The 17,777-nt window shown below is 39.8% G+C and overlaps 1 protein-coding gene across 1 annotated transcript in view; it reads right to left on the bottom strand.

Annotated features, from left to right (window-relative positions):
• unc5db (unc-5 netrin receptor Db) overlaps positions 1–17,777 on the bottom strand; it is a 257,129-nt gene that overhangs the window by 40,869 nt on the left and 198,483 nt on the right. The window contains exons 7-9 of the mRNA XM_052093637.1: positions 9,347–9,511; positions 8,786–8,818; positions 5,609–5,794 (exon numbers count right to left, since the gene is read on the bottom strand). Coding sequence (XP_051949597.1) covers positions 5,609–5,794; positions 8,786–8,818; positions 9,347–9,511 — 384 coding nt within the window. The remainder of the gene's footprint in view (positions 1–5,608; positions 5,795–8,785; positions 8,819–9,346; positions 9,512–17,777) is intronic.

A 17,777-nucleotide genomic window follows, 5' to 3' on the forward strand; every position in this document is an offset into this window, starting at 1 on the left:
TTTTCATTGACAACAGTTACTAGAGTTTACTCGGTGCCAAAAACAAAAAACATCAAATGAGCGGCAGTTTGTTGATGAGAGAGGTCAACGGAGTATACGGCCTCATTTCGCAAAAGCATCATAAGCCTAAATTGATCGTAGAAACCATCTACTTAGGCTTACAATGGTTTTGGGAAATGCAGCCAAGACTGGTCCGAGCTGACAGAAAGGCTACGAAAACTCTAAGATAAACACTCTGTCCAATTGTAGTGAGCAGAATAGGATCTCAGAATGCACAACATTTTCAACCTTGAGGGGGATGGGCTACAACAGCAGAAGACCACGTTGGGCACTTTATTAGAACCATAGTGTTCTTGATAAAGTGCTCAGTGAGTGTATCATTATATTTATTTGCTATAAATATTATATGCTTACTATATATCCCATATATTCTTATTCTCCAAAGAAATTTTAGAAGAAACATCAGATACAAAGTTGATACATAAATGAAACATAACTGAGAACTGAGTTAATTCCCCATTCCCCATGAGCCTGGAAAACGCAACTTATGAGCAATATAACTACATCAAAATACAGAAAATTATATCATATAGCATATCATCAACTAAACATATTCCTGGGGATCAGCTTGTGAAATGAATAACTGTTTAGTGAAGCTTCAGTTTTGGCCATTTGTCATGCTTCACTCTGTGCCACTGAATCAACCTCCAACATGTTCCCTTTACCATTGCGTGGGGTTTGGTCTTCCCTGCAAGCTGATAGGAAATATAATAGCTCTTAGTGGAGGGCACAGCGGGAGCTAGGGTGAAAGTTGGCCTTTTTAAATAGGATTGATGACCTGACAGATGCGGCTCAGCTGATCCCCTTCTTTCCTGTTATATACAAAAGGGGGGTGTTGCTTCCCCAGGCCTTGAGCACAGTAAACGCAAGCTGCTTGTCGCAGCTCCAGTGCAGCCTTTCTGTGTGCTGTCACAAGCTGCTGGGATTGATTACCCTGTGAGGTGATGGCTATCACTTGTTGTGACCCAAAAGTGTCAGTGTCAATATGGATGTGTAGAGTGGAAACAAATGCTGGTCACGTGACCACAGACACTTGTCAACAAAACTTATCGGTATTGTAAACAAAAAAGCAGAATTGATGTTCAACATAGCATGGTTTTCACATCCATCAAAGGATTTCAGGTTTATAGTTTTTTTAGTTGTGAATGTGTGGTCCCTGAGGGAAGGTTTTTGTGGGTGAAAGAGTGAATGTAGGGCAAAATATGAAGTGCCAAGTTAGTTAGATCACATGTGCCTTTCAGTAAAATATGTGTATATAAGCAATAGCATACAGTGCCCCCCAAAAAATAACGGGACACTTGATATATTTCTAGTTGTTAAACTTTGTTGCACAAGCCTATAGTTAATGTGAGGAATTATACCTCTGGTTACACTGCTAGGGCACTGATTTCATACGGCCCCTAAATTGACCTTGGTTAAAGCTACACATGTAACTTTTTTGTTAAAATGTTTTATTAATGAGAAAATTCAACATCTTCCAAACAATGTCTTTACCCAAATACACTCAGATAAACCTATAACAAAAATATTTATATTTTAGAGCTGTTGGGACAGATTCTGCAGGGAATTGCATACATATGTCATTCGCCTGTGAGTGCTGCCATCATATCCGTACACAGAGAAAATAAGCTCTGGCTTCAGTAGCACATGTTTGGTGTAGGAGTAGCTGAAAATGAAAGTTTGACGTCACAACAAATGAAGAAAATTGACCATAGATCATTAAAAATGGCAAACCTCAGGGGAATCACCGGTTGTAAACAAAGAAACATCTAGGTTACGAATGAAACCTCCGTTCCCTGATGGTGTCTTCCCGGCCACGTCGCTGAGCCGAACCATTTCCGGCTCCTCAGAAAAATCCTGAATGAACTCTAGTTTTTGCCTCGCCTTTGTACCCATATGTCCGGGGGCAGGGTATGCAAATACTGACTGCCAACTTCTCATTGGCCATTTTTCATAGATCAGAGGTATATTCGGTGCTCAAGAGAGACCTCTGAGTCTGACATACGCCTTTAGGGTGGAAGGGGACAGCCTTCCCTCCAGCCTCTCTTGCAGGAATAAGAGCACTGACCTAACTGCGCACCTCTGTGGGTCTTCAGCCCGGAAAGAACACCAATCTGTGAACAAGCGCCACTTTTGGGCGTAGAGCTGCGTGGTAGAAGGGGCTCTGGCTTGGTTGATCGTGTCTACGACGGTAGGTGGTAGACCAGCTACATCTTCCGTGTCCCGTCCAGGGACCAGACGTGAAGTTTCCAGAGGTCTGGATGCGGATGAAAGAAGGTCCTTCCTCAGGGGAATTTGCCAGGGAGGGGCTGCCGCGAGGAGCACGAGGTCCAAGAACCAGGCCCGGTTGGGCCAATAGGGAGCCACTAGTGTGATTTGTTCCTCGTCCTCCCTGACCTTGCACATCACCTGTGCAAGAAGGGAAATGCATACTTGCGTAGCCCCACGGGCCAGCTGTGTGCCAGCGCGTTTGCCCCAATGGGGAGCCTCTGTTCGGGCGTACCAGAGCGGGCAATGGGCAATGAAGCGGTCTCATATGCATCAACCCCAGCAGCGTGGTTGCGGCGGAGGATGCTATATGCCCCAGGAGCCTCTGGAAGAGTTTTAGAGGGACCGTTGTATCTGGCCTGAATTTGGCGAGGCATCTCAGCACTGACTGTGCACGCTCGTTGGTGAGACGTGCAGACATTGAGACTGAGTCTAACTCCATGCCGAGAAAGGAGATGCTCTGAACCGGGGTGAGCTTGCTCTTTTCTCGGTTGACCCAAGCGGCTGAGGTGCCTGAGCACCTGGTCTCTGTGAGCGCATAGTAACTCTCATGAGTGGGCCAGTCTGAGCCAGTCGTCGAGATAATTGAGTATGTGGATGCCATTAAAAAAATTCAAAAGAAGATTCTCCTCCCGGCCCTCCACCTGGGAACGGAGTGGTCTTACCATCTCCGGAGCTAACTTCTTGGGCTCTGGGTTGTCCGTCTCAGGAGCGCCTGGGAGCCTTCTGGGTCCTCGAGGGGGTCCGTGAGATGGGGGGCGACTACTTCCTGCGGAGCGCTCGACGCGTGGGTTGAGAGCTGGGCCCAGGTTGAGTTGGAGCAGCTTGTTGTTTCATCGCAGGGGGACACCCTCGGCGAGCAGACGGGGCATGACCCCAGGCGCAGGCTTGCGGCGGGGCAGGATCTGAGAGATCGCCTCCGTCTGTATCTTCACCACGGAGAACTGACCAAGTTCATCCATAGGTGTCGTTCCTGGACCACGAGGGTGGCCATCGCCTGCCCGAGTGACTGCGCTGTGACCTTCGTGGCTCTAAGGGCGAGGTCGGTCGCTGAGCGCAGTTCCTGCAGCATGTCGGGATCAGGGCTACCCACGTGCAATTCTTTAAGCGCCTTGGCCTGGTGGACTGCAGGAGGGCCATGGCGTGCAGGGCGGAAGCGGCATGTCTGTGCTCCGCCGTCGAGGGTAGCGAGAGCCGTTGAGCGCGTGGCTCATCATGCACGTCCGGGAAGAAAGGAACCGAGGGGTGCCCGTGGAACCAATCAAGTAGCCGTGAGGGGGAGGGGAAGGGATTTTCCAGTCCAGCCTCGTGCTCGCGGTACCTGGGAAAGCATAGCGGACCTCTGTGCATCAGGCTCAGTCTGGGCACGCAGACCCGAATGTGGCGGCGCAGACAAGCCATCAACATCAGGCGCCGCTGTAACGCTCTCTGATGCAGTGGTGATTATCGTCATCCAATTCTTAGAAGCAGGCCGCACTCATCCCGAGCTCAGATGGGAGCAAGCAAGCGTGCTGGGGAGGTGGGTGGTTACCCCGCGAACACAGCCCGTCATTTTCTGCCAAATCGCCTCCATCGCCTGCGGCGCCTGCCCCAATCCCGTGGGAAAGAGGCGAGGTGCGGGGGGCGGCTGAAGTGGCTTTCACTCATGACAAAAGAAAGCCTGCGACCGCAATGCTGCCTCAGCTATGTTCTTGCACTGAGAACATAGACCATTCATAAAAACACTGCCTGCGTGTAATCACAACCCAGGTACGCCAGGCAGTTTTTATGACCATCAGAGGTGGGGAGAAATCAACCGCATCCACAAACTACACAGTGGCGGAAACACGTCTTTAAAAAGACGCGTCCTGAAAAGGACGTTCAACGCTGCTGTTTTTTTGCTCTTTTAGAGAAAATCACTCTTTTAACTCTCTTAGAGTTTGGGTTTCTGCACTGTCGAAGTGCCCAGGGGCAATTTGCACTGCTGTGCAAGAAGGAGAAATCTCCGCTGTAATGCGCCCTGAATCCAAGAGCATGCAGAGTGTCAGAGGAATACTGGAACTGGTGTGATTTCACGTGAACAGCATGCACAACCATCGGCTCCGAAGACATTTTCTGAATGAACTCTAGTATTTGCCTCGCCTTTGTACCCGTATGTCTGGGGGCGGGGTATGCAAATACTGACTGCCAACTTCTCATTGGCCTTTTTTCATAGATCAGAGGTATATTCGGTGCTCAAGAGAGACCCCTAGTGTCGCTTCTCTAACACAACGTCGAAGAGAGCAACAGACGGGGAACCCTGAACAGAGAGTCTACAAGAAAAAAGGGAAAGTGACAGAGTTTGTAATAAAACATGATTCAACATCGGCTTGGCTTTTCAGAGGTAGCAACAACTGAGAGGATTTAAAAGTGACCCAGAGATGGCTTTTTTCTTACTCAACAGGTAAGATATTTTATTGATATGGTTTATGTATAATTATGTAATCACACAATAAATACATTAATTATACTGTAATCAGTGCAAAACATTTTACTTTCTATCACACGTGTGTATTTTTCTTTATAATGCAATCATTTATATAAATAAATCCTTTAGTCCTAGGCTTGCCAAGGACATGTGAGTCTTGATAGATAGACTTGATTGAGAATGATGTTGACCACTGGTTAGTAACAATGACAATATATAACATAGATACTACCATGGTCTATTTGGCCAGAATATCCTGCAGTTAAAAAAACTTTACAACGTTTGATCTTATCAGACTAGCAATGTTAACGAACGTTGTCAAATATCCGTCTTTTTCATACTTTCAATATTTATTTGTCCATTCAATCTGATAAGATTCCTGTATTCATGTTTACACCAGTGCCTCGAACAATATTCATCCATGCAGAGGAGCAGAGCCAAAGCACAACCAAAACAATGTTCTTCTGCAAGACGCGTGCAGTTTCATTTTTTAACTGCTAGAGGGCCAAAAGATACATAGTGTAGCTTTTTTATTAAAAATGGTTACAAAAGTTCAGGTAGTTCAGAGAAAAGGTCATTTGTTTGCAGGGGCCATTCGGTTTGATATTTAGCATCTAATTCAATCACATTCAGCCATTTAAAAGTGTGACTTATTTGTCTTAAAGTATACAGATAGCTTTTGGAGCCACTTTAAATCTTACAGCAAATAAAATTATATCTGTAGGTCCTGACAAAATCAGTAGTTTTTATAATGTTTTGATGCATATTTCTTTGTCTTGATTTATATCAATGAGTCTGACAGATCTAGCCACTTAATCTTCAATGAGCTCTTACCTTGTCTGGTGGTTTTGAAGTTGAAGGACTGGAAGCCCCCTGCCAGAGCAGATGAATCGATGACATCCACTCCGTACTCACTCTGACTCTTCCTGTAGAAAGTGATGGCCACGATGAGAACAACCACAGCAATCACCCCCGCAGCCAGACCAGAGTATAGCGCAATATCGGTAGAGCTCTCTATACCTGTGACACAAACATAAACACACACTCAGGCTCAGTGGGTCACCTATCATGTATTGTGAAATCAATTTTGGACATATCCCAGATGATACACATTGCTGAGACTTCTGCAAAAGAGCCTTATTAGTTTATAAAGATACTACTTCTAAGCTGTTGTGAATAGAGTTGCTGGATTTCATTCTGACATGACAGTTCGATAGGTATGTCTTGGCAAAGTATTGTATTGCAGATGAGCAAACGCTCTATTCCATTGTCCAAATGAAAAGAAACAAACTGAATATGACATATGTATACAAAATTCGAACATTGGAAATTTTATAAACAAGAAATGTGCAAAGGATTGATATTTGTTGGGAATTGTTGATTTTCTTTCGCAGGTGAAATGGTTTTACAGACCAGGAAATATAATAAATTGTTTGGAGCTAGAGAGACAGTTAAATCCGTCACGCCTGGTCTTCGTGGTTAGACTTGCAAATCTATGAGACACCTGCAAATGGAACAGGTGCAATTTTCACACGTTTAACAGTGTATAAAGACATGCTTGGCACATGAGGGCAGTTTTGAAGGTGTGAATTCCAGGTCTCTTACTACTTTAATAACTGGCAGTGTGGTGTGCCAGTACCCCACACAATGACACATCTGTTCATCTGGCATCTACAGCAATGGCCCGAGTGACCTCTGATGCAGGAGAGTTGGGAACCCAGAACTTGCCAGATCACAAAGGACACTGAGGACATTAATCATGCCTTGAGAGGAATAGTATGTTTATAAACTGATGCACTACATACAGTTTAAGTGGACAACATGGTCCAAGCTGGAAGGGTAAAGGTGAATTAATTGCATGCCCATCATGCAACAGATTAGATTAGATTAAATTTTAATAATTACAATATAACCCAACTCACACATCAAGCCACATGGAAGGCCACATTTTTGTAATGGCATCTTAAATCAGGAGATTCAAAACAATACAGAAGCACCTGGTACTAATACATATTTAATATTATGTATTATATTAAGCAATATTTTTCAATGTAACTCAATATTAAATAAATTAAATAATACACAAGAGAGAAATGAAGACATAATATGCTTGATGAAGTGTGTTAATATTCAATGATTACACCTCATTTCATCCCCTAAATATAGCATGTTCAAATACCACATCCAATCACTCACTCTGTTAAATCTTAAAGGATATATAAACTATGAGTGGCACTTTGAATATATCTGAAATGAATATGTAGAAAATTTAGAGAAGTTGATAAGGACACCTGCAGAACCTGAATATTAAGGACTGTGCTGTAAAAAGTCAGATTCTTACTCATTATCTTTGTCCCACTTTATGTTAGGTGTCTTTAACTACTATACAATAACTTTAAAATATGTGCAATGGAATGTCTTTATATTGTAACTAGTTCTGCAAAATTATCACAAGATTCACATTTGCTGCTACTAAGGTTGAGGTATGGGTAGGTTTAGAAGTAACATTAGGGTTAGATTCATGGGTAACATTAACAGTGTAATTACAGATATAACTAAATGTATACAGTACTTAAAATGTAAGTACAATGCAACACATATAATAAGTGCATTGCATCAAATAATGAAAGGGAAAGTTAATAAAAAAATGAAAATTCTCTGATCACCCTCATGCCATCCCAGACGTATAAATTTACATTTATTCATTTGGCAGATGCTTTTATCCAAAGCGACTTATAAAAGAGAATGTATGACCGCTGTAAGATTTTTAGAAGAATATCTCAGCTCTGTTGGTCCATTCAATGCAAGGGAATGGTGACCAAAATTGTAAAGCTCTGAAAAGCACATAAAGGCAGCATAAATGTAATCCATATCACTACAGTGGTTAAATCCATGTCTTCTGAAGAGATATGATAGGTGTAGGTGAGAAACAGATCAATATTTAAATTCTTTTTTATATACCATGAATTCTGATCCCTTCAAGGAGGTGGCAATATGCATGAAGAAAACAAAAGAAGAAGAATGGAAATTGGAGATTTATAGTAAAAAGGAATTAAATATTATTCTGTTTCTCACCCACACCAATCTTGTTGCTTCAGTAGACATGTATTAAAAGACTGGAGTCGTTTGGGCTACATTTATGCTGCCTTTATATGCTTTTTGGACCTTTAAAGTTCACTAGCATTGTATTGACTTACATAGCTGAGATATTCTTTTAAAATTATTTGTGTTAGGAGAAGAAAGATAGTCATATACGCATCTGTGATGGCATGAGGGTGAGTACATTATGAGAGAATCTTCATTTTTGGGTGAACAATCCTTTTAATTACATAGTAGTTAAAGACACCTAATATAAAGTAAGTAAATTCTCATAGTCTTGTTTTAAACAAAAAACAGCTGAACATCCTAAAAAAAGAAACATTTACATGAGAAATAATTAAATTGCCAGAATGTAATAGGAGTTGTTTTCAGAGAATATATCATGAATATCTTTATTACAACAAATTACCAAATGTGATTTTTTTTTTTCACTAGCAATTCTTTAACAATTGTTTTAGGCATAAACATTTCAGAATGGATTATTTTATATACATGGAATGTATTTATTTTTAACTGCCATTTTTTACAATGGATAAACTCAAAGTCTCTAGAGTTTACTTTCTATAGATCCTTTTTTTGGTTTTAATGTCTATATTAAAATTCAGATTCTATGGACAGATCCATGCTAATTTATCTAATGCATTTTTTGCCACTTTGTTGCAAATTAAACCTATCATAAACATAATGATACAGCTAACCAAGTGTATATGAGCAGATATTTGAGAAGACTGAGCTTATCTTAATTAAGGATATTGATAGATTTAGGTGTGCTATCATGAGAATAATTATTTCGACACATGATATTTAAGGTAACAAAGTGATTCAAACTGGAGCTCATTTTACATTGACAACAGCTAATTGAGTTTTTCATTCCCTCATCTGTATTCACATGAACTGTGGAGGATAACTCACTCTGAGGCTCAACATCATTCATCAGCTTTCCATCTGCAGGGTGGAAGACAGAAAAAGAGAAGTAAAGAAAGAAGGGGAGAGGGAGAGAAAGATAGAGAAAGAAAATTACAGACCATCCCCATATTACTTGTAACAAATACACTCTCTGATTCATATTATGGCTATATGTCAAACTCTAGGCTATGCCAACATCAGCTGTGGATACTGTTGCTCAGCCTCGTTGCCATGGGGAGCTACTGGCAGATGGCTTTGGATCACTTAGGCTGCAGGATGTTTCTCTCCTTCATTAAGGAGAAATCAGAGAGTGTTCTAATTATAATAGCTATGAGGAAGACATTGAGAGGGATGATGGTGTCAATTTCATCCACTTTTAGCAGATGATTTTAACAGCTCCTAAAACATTGCTACTTAGTGAAGAGTACTGTGAACTAATTTCTTACATCTCAACAACTGTGAATCTAAATGAGCAATGGCATGACCAGTACATGATGATGATGCTGGCATTATTGATTTGATAAATGAGATGTGGTCTCACATCATTTTGCATTTGCACATACTTACTTTGTGTACACAGTCCCCCAGTGCAGTTCTCTGTGCTTTCAGCTTCTCCCTCACACATCTTGCCTCTGTGTCTGGGTGGTGGAGAGTTGCACTCCCTCAATCTCTGCCTCTCACACTGGGTGTTGCACATTGTCCAGTCACTCCACTCCTCCCAGACTCCATCCACTGCAGAGCACACCACAGGGTTGCAATTTAAGAAAGGTGAGAAGCTGTTCTGGGCATTGTAAGAGTTGTAAGGATAGCTTAATTAAAAGTGATTTAATAGGATTCATTGTCTCAAATGGTCTACATTTTAAACAGAATGGCAGGGTAGCACATTACATCAGCAAACATTTAGCAAATTTATATTAAAGGCAAATTAAATATTTTTTCATCGTCTTAAAATAGGACAATCTTTCCCTATGCCGTTGCTCTCAAATCTCATTCGCACCTGTTCGATTAAAAAATGGCGCCTTGGGATGTGCAGCCCCAAGTTTGAAGTCAATGAAGGCAAACGCCACTGGTTCTCACATGTCACATGAATGATCGTAACAAATAACGACTTCAATTTGTGTCTGTTCATCACACAAAGCTATCATATGACATCAGAAGTCTTTGAATATAGTGCAATGGTCTTTTTTCAAGCTTTGGATTTAAAATAACTCGACATCTTTGTTGTATGGAAAATAATTGCTCGAACAATCTCCTTTTGTTTTCTAAAGAAGGAAGAAAATAATACTGGGTTTGAATGGCATGGGGTAAATGATGCCGACATTTTCATTTTATGCTGAAATATTTCTTTAATACTATCTTTAGCTAAATCATAGTCTTAAATCATATATACTTCATACTATCCCAAACTGTATCACACTGAATGACTCTCTTTCCAAAAAGTGAAATGATATAATTTTATTATCTCTACATTATCCACCAAATCTGCAAATGAGGCAAGGGACTCAGTTGCCCTTATGAATGATTTTATATCCATCCATCATCTGTATAAGTTCAACAGGGAGTGGAGTCATAATGCTTAGCTGAGCAACTATGACTAGGCACCTTGGCCAACTTACAGGTAAAGTTTATCCAAAAATGTCATGTTTCGACACTGGAGGAAAAAACTTCTTGGTTACTTTTTTGAGAATTCTCAAGCCACATCATGGCTGTTTAAGATTGTGTTTATAGTATATTGAATGTTAGACATTGGTTGGCTGCTCTTGATGAAAACTCTGCTATAGATGTTTGTTGGCCACCCTTGTGTGAACAGTTGCTGAGTTTAGAATGGCATACTACTCATTCTACTCTTACTGCTTTTCCCATATGTGTCTATATCAGAAATAGTATGAGTAGTATGAGTATTATGCCATTCCGAACTCAGCCAGTTGTTGTAAACACTGAGTTCAGTTTAAAAAGTAAAGCAAGAAAAAAAGCAGCCTGCCCACTTGAGTTCTTACTCTTTTATTTTGTCAAATTATAACAAACACAGCAGTTGGCAAGGAGGAGTTTTTGGATATAACAAAGAGGCGTTTCCTTTTTTTTTATATCGTGGATGGGCTTTTTTCTTTTTTCTGGGAGAAGTGAAAAGCCGCTTTGGAGGGAGAAAAAAGTTCCAACGTTGAGCAGTAAGTGAAATGCAAAAGATGGCTGGATATATTTGGATAATTTAAACATTTGACAGTTCTATGGATGACTGGATAATATACTGTGAGCAAATTGAGCAGAATTTCAAAACAAAACAGCATCGCAGATGACAAGCATGTGTCAGTGTTATTCAATGCAATAGGGGGAAAGCTACGCATTGCTGAGAAGTTTGACTGCTACTACAAAGCCATCTGTACTCAGTTTTGACAACATTGTAAAACAATGCAGGAGCATCTATCGCCAAAACCGCTGCTCAAAGCAGAATGCTTCAGGTTTCATAAGCGGAACCAGAATGAAGGAGAATCAATCGCAGCTTATGTAGCTGAACACAAAAAGTTGTCAGAACACTGCCAGTTTGGAGATGGGCTGAATGATGCGCTAAGAGACCGTCTGGTCTGTGGGATTTTACAAGAGACTATACAGAAGAGGCTGCTCACGGAGACAGAGCTCACATTTAAACGTGCAGTAGAAATCATGGTCGCCATGGAAACAGCTGCCAAAGACGCAGTAGAGTTACAATCAGGAGTGAAAATGTCGGTGAATAAAATGAACACTGTAGGTAAAAAAAATAAAATAACGCAAAAAGGTGAGCTGTGTTACTGTTGTGGAAAAGGGGGACACAAAGCAAATCAATGCAGATTCAAAAGTGAAACGTGCAGGAAATGTAACACCGTCAGACACATTCAAAGAGCATGTCATTTGTAGTTATCATACAGTGAGAGAGAGAGATAAAGTACAAGGCTCAGGGAAAGAAAAACAGGGATGTGCATGGTTAGCAAATCTAGAAATGTACAGTCTGAAAAATTACTTGAGTAATCTGTAGTAATCTGGCTAACACCACAAGTAAATGGAATAAGACACTGGCTATGCAGTGTTAGTGATGTCACAGAATGAGTTTGAGACATTCCAAATATTTAAATTTAAAGCCATCGCCTGTAAAACTGAAAAAGTACACTGGTAAGGCCATAGTACCTCTTGGAGTGTGCCTGTTACTGTGAAGTACAATGATCAGCTGAGTTAACTGGATCTGTACATATTAAAGACTGAGGGACCAGACAAAAATTCTGCAAGCCATCGTTCCTGCCTCAATTTGTACTGAAAACTGGAAAAATTGCTGAATAACACTGTAACATTGTTTGAATCAGGCATAGGATCCTTGAAACAAATCAATGGGAAATTAACTCTGAATGACAATGCAGTGCCCAAGTTTCACAAAGCACGCCCAGTCCTGTATGCTATTTGTCAGAAAGTGGAAACTGTGCTGGATCGGCTGGAAACGGAAGGGATACTGTCCAAAGTTGATTGGAGGAACAAGCAGGAAATGGATGTGGACAAAGCAATGTGAACAAGAGTTTCAGGAAGCAAAGAAACTGGTGATGTCAGATGCAGTGTTGACTCATTTCAACCCACAAAAACCTGTGATGTTGGCATGCGAAGCCTCACCCTATGGCATTTGGGTGGTGTCATTGCATGTAATATGTGATGGAACTGAACGCCCTATAGCCTTCGCTTCACACTCCCTCAGCACTTCAGAAAGAAATTATGCACAGATTGATAGAGAGGCTCTGAGTCTAGTTTGGGGTGTGAAACGATTCAATCAGAATCTGAATGGGAACAAATTGACCTTGGTTACTGACAATCAGACATTGGTTTCCATCTTTATTTCTCAGAAAGGAGTACCTCTAACTGCAGCAGCACAGATGCAGAGGCGGGCATTGTTTCTGGGAGGACATAAATACCCGATTGAGTTCAAAAGAAAGCACAGACATTCAAATGCTGACAGATTTTACGTCTAACATTAGACTTAGTTAACACAAACTCAGCAAAGAAAGCATATGATGTCTTTACTCTTGCTCAGCTTGAGGGTTCTCCTGTTACAGCTGAAATGATTAAAAGAGTAACAAGGAGAGATCCTACATTGTCCCAGGTATTTGCAGCTACACAAATTGGTTGGAATGCAGAACAGAAGATTCGGTTTGCCCAGTTCTACCAACCGTGATGAACTGACTAGTTGGAGGTTGCATCATGAGGGGGTTAAGAGTCATCATACTACCAAGTCTTAGAGGAGCTTCATGATGGACACCTTGGAGTAGTGAAGATAATGTCACTTGAAAGAAGCTTTGTATGGTGGGCAGGAAAAGATCGACAGATTGAGCTGCTTGCCATGCATTTCTCAGGATGTCAACATGATCAAAAGATGCCGAAAACTGCACCGTTCCACCCTTGGGAATGGCCTGTGTTGCCATGGCAAAGGATTCATGTTGATTTTGCTGGACCTTTCATGAACACTATGTTTCTAGTTGTTGTGTATGCATGTTCAAAATGACCAGAACTGTAAAAGTGCTGAGAGAACGTTTTGCTGGGACAGGTGGTACAGAACAGCTGGTGAGCGACAATGGGCCCCAGAGTTTCAGACGTTTCTAAAGAACAATAGAGTCAAGCATGTGACCTAAGCGCCATATCACCCAGCTAAAAATGGCTTAGCTGAGAGATTTGTGCAAAGCTTGAAAAATGCACTGTGTCCAATGACTGATGAAAGGAACACACTAAATCAAAAGCTGCACAATTTCTCATTTGCATATCGTAATGCAACTCATGCTACCTCCAACCGAACACCTGCCATGTTGTTCCTGAAAGATCCTTGTATTTACCTGAGACGAAATGTGAAAAGAACCATACAGGACAAACAGCTGAAACAATCACAAGGAGGAGGAAAAACACAAGAGTTGGAAATTAGAGATTGTGTGCTTGCTAGAGACTGTGGAAGAGATCGCAAATGGACGCCTGCAAAAATCAAGGAAAAAACAGGAGCACTTTCTAACACTGTGGAGGTTGCACCAAATACCATCTGGAGAAGGCACATTGATCAGTTGAGAAAATAAACTGTTTCTCTGGAACATTTTCCAACAGATGTTCCACTCACATCTACTGTAACCACTACCAATGAATGTGCCACTACAGCACCACCAGATATTGCTGTGTCCCCAATTCAAGCGGCAAATCACCAATTCCTACCCGTGAAGAGAAACGTTATCCTATCTGCATTTGTAAACCTCCTCAGCGTCTTGATTTATAAGAACTGATTAAAACAAGAGACATTATAGCCATGTGATTTTCTATGTCTCTTTATTTTCAGAGAAAAGTTTGCATTGTTTTATTGAAGAAGACATTTGTTTGTTTTGGAAACTTCCTTTATGGAGGGGAGGAAATGTAGTATATTTAGTGAAAGACATTGGTTGGCCACTCTTGAAGTAAAACTCTGATATAGATGTTTGTTGGCCACCCTTGTGTGAACAGTGTGTTGTTAGTTATCTGAGTTAAGTTGGAAAGTAAAGCAAGAAAAAAAGAAGAACTACCCACTTGAGTTCTTACTCTTTATTTTTTTTAAATGATAACAAACACAACAGTGTTTAATTCATGCTTGTGTGCTGCAGCATTTACACAATATTGTTAGGTATGTAGGATGTACTGTATATTGCCGGTGGAAGTTCTAAATTTGTGGCTCTGATGTTTATTTTTGCCAGAACAGAAGATTTCAGTTGTAAGTATTTTAAAAATTAATTGCTCCCGATGCCAAACTCCTGGGCCAATTGCGGAAATGTTGTTAATGTGTTAGTTTTGAAAATATGGTTAATGTTGGTGATACCCCTTTCAGCCCATGTGCCAAAATTCAGTGTTTTCTTATAGCTTATGAAGTCACGGTTATTCCACAGTGGGGTGAGGTTAGATGGAGCTAGTATAGAATTTGTGATTTGGTGAAATTTCCACCAGGCTGTCAGAGTGGCAGCTATAGTTACTGCATTAAAACATGTGTGTTGTTTTATTGATTTGGTGAGGAATGGTATGTCAGCTATATTTAATTCTTTGCATAGTGATTGTTCTATATCTAGCCATATAGTATCGGATTGGGTGGGGTGGATCCATTTGTATATGTATTGCAGTTGGTTAGCCATTGAGTAATAATACAAATTTGGTGCTTCTAGTCCTCCTTGAACCTTGTTTTTTTGTAGTGTAGTGAGTTTTATCCTTGGTGTTTTATTTTTCCAGTAGAAGTGAGTGATAATGGAGTCTAGTGATTTAAACCAGGTGAGTGTGGGGTGGGTTGGAATCATTGAAAATAGATAATTAATTTTTGGTAAAGTCATCATTTTTATTAATGCTATCCTGCCAATTATGGAGATTGGAAGGTTGAGCCATCGAAGGTGGCTCGGTTAACATTTCCTCTCCAAAGAAACTTCTCTCTAAAATATACAAAATGATTTCAAATCAACTTCAGACCATAGACTTACCAACAATAAAATGGGAAAACGATCTTTCAATAGCTCCTGATACCAACTTCTGGACCCAAATCTGTAAAAACATCTTTCTCATGTCCAAAAATGCGAATCTTCAATTAATACAATACAAAACACTTCATAGAACACATTACACGGGCAATAGATTAGCCAAAATGGGTTTCACATCAGAAGTTTGCACACATTGCAATCACAATTCTATAGATACATACATCCATGCAACCTGGCACTGCACTCCAATCAAGCACTTTTGGGAAGAGGTCACACAGTCACTATCCACTATGGTCGGCTACCACATCCCACTATCGCCCTCTCTTTGCTTGTTGGGGGACTATAAACTCTAAAATGCTCCTCATAGCTCTAACCATCGCAAAGAAAACTATCCTCATGAACTGGAAAACTTGTAACAAGATACACATTAACCATTGGAAAAATCTTATTACAGACTTCATTATAATGGAATACACATCTCCCCCTAATAATTACGCATCTGAAACCGACCTCTGCCATCCAACACTTTCTGATCTCTTACAACTATGAATCCTCTCTCTCCTTTCAACTTCGACTCCTCCCACCTTTTTAATCAACCCACGGATATTACTATATTTTTGTTATTTTTGTCATCATTGCCATTATTATCATTATTGTTACTGTTATGATTACTATATATATATATATATATATATATATATATATATATATATATATATATATATATATTTATTTATTTATTTTTATTTTTGCTGTTGTTATTGTCGTTGCTCTCATCATTGCTATCACCATTGCCATCATTGTCATCAGTATCATTATTGTTATTATTAATACTATTATTATTATTACCATTGTTAGTACTGTTTTGGAATTACTAACCTGGTGTTTTCACTACTGCTGTAGTTAAATCAATTGATTGTTTCCAAAATTCCCCCCTAATCTTTTCATGTGTTTTTAATGCATCACAACGTAGAATAGAGAGGAAAAGAGAAAAAGGGAAAGGGGGAAAGGGGAAAAAAAGGAAAGGAAAAAGGAGAAAAAAATAAAAAATAAAATAAAATGTATGTATGTATATATACACTGAAAAACCTCAAACACTTAGGCAGGCAAGACAGGAGAGGAGTGGTTTCCATGGGACAGCATCTCTGTCCCAAGTTGAGACACTCTCACACTGTACCCCTTGTTTTAATGCACATTAAACACTACACATAACATACAAAAAAAAAAAAAATACAAAAAAAAAAAAAATAATAATAATTTTTAGGAGAAAATAGGGATTGAAGAGATGTGGGGGGAGGGTTATCTTATATTATCTTATTAAATTATCTTTTATTTTTGAAGAGTGCTGACAATGGTAATTGTTACATAGGAGGAAAGATGGAAATAAGAATAGAAATAAAAATTGACTGATACAATGTTGGCAGCATGTTGGTAGTGAGGAGTGGTGGTGGTGATGGTAATGATGATGGTAATAAATAATAAATGGTTATTTTGCTTATGCACACACACACACACACACACACACACACACACACACACACACACACACACACACACACACACACACACTGTTATTTTCACTTCTGGAATTATGGAATTACTATATTGTTCGTTAATGCACTATTTTGGTTTGTATGTCTGTCTGTTAATAAAAAGAAAAAAAAAAGGATGTACTGTATATTATGTAATATATGAATATGCACTGTAAATACACTTACAGTAAGTTGCTCACTCAGGAAAATGTGTTACTTTTGCAGATGGATTCCAACAAGGTGTTAGGAAACCTATACTGTGAAATTAAACTATGCCTAATTGGACAGATGCTTAAAAAGTTTGGGATATTAAGATTTGAGTTATGAGCAATTAGGTAAGATGGCATTTAAATTAAATTAATGACAAATTCTTGATAAATAACTGAGCTATGTAATGGTGAAGAGTACAACTATTTAATGTGCTTTCTACAAAAAAAACCTCACTCAATTAGTTTAATTTTGAAAGCAATTAGAGCAAATGTAATACTCCAAATTAGACCAATTAACATGTTTTTTTCTTTTTAGAAATGTACTTTGTTTCTTGTCAGTCATCATATATATATATATATATATATATATATATATATATATATATATATATATATATCCAAAACTGAAACACATTAATTAATTAAATATTTAATTAATCATGCAATGCAAATATATATATATATATATATATTTGCATTGCATGATTAACGTCTCGGTTACTGACGTAACTTCCGTTCCATGATGGAGGGAACGAGAAGTTGTGTCGATGAGTTAACATTAGGTACCTCTCCTGCGGAGCCCAAACATCTCTGATCTTGAGAAAAGGCCAATGAGAATTGGCGTGTGGAATTTGCATGCCACTCCCCCGGACATATGGGTATAAAAGGAGTGATGCTGCACATCCACATCAGGTATCGCCCTGAGGAGCCGAGCCAAAGACCCGGTGCTTTCAGCGGTTGGTTCAGTGTTGTGGCCGGAGGGACACTCCATCAGGGAACGGAGGTT

This window comes from Xyrauchen texanus, chromosome 3 (assembly GCF_025860055.1).
Source record: "Xyrauchen texanus isolate HMW12.3.18 chromosome 3, RBS_HiC_50CHRs, whole genome shotgun sequence".
In the NCBI taxonomy this organism is placed as follows: domain Eukaryota; kingdom Metazoa; phylum Chordata; class Actinopteri; order Cypriniformes; family Catostomidae; genus Xyrauchen; species Xyrauchen texanus.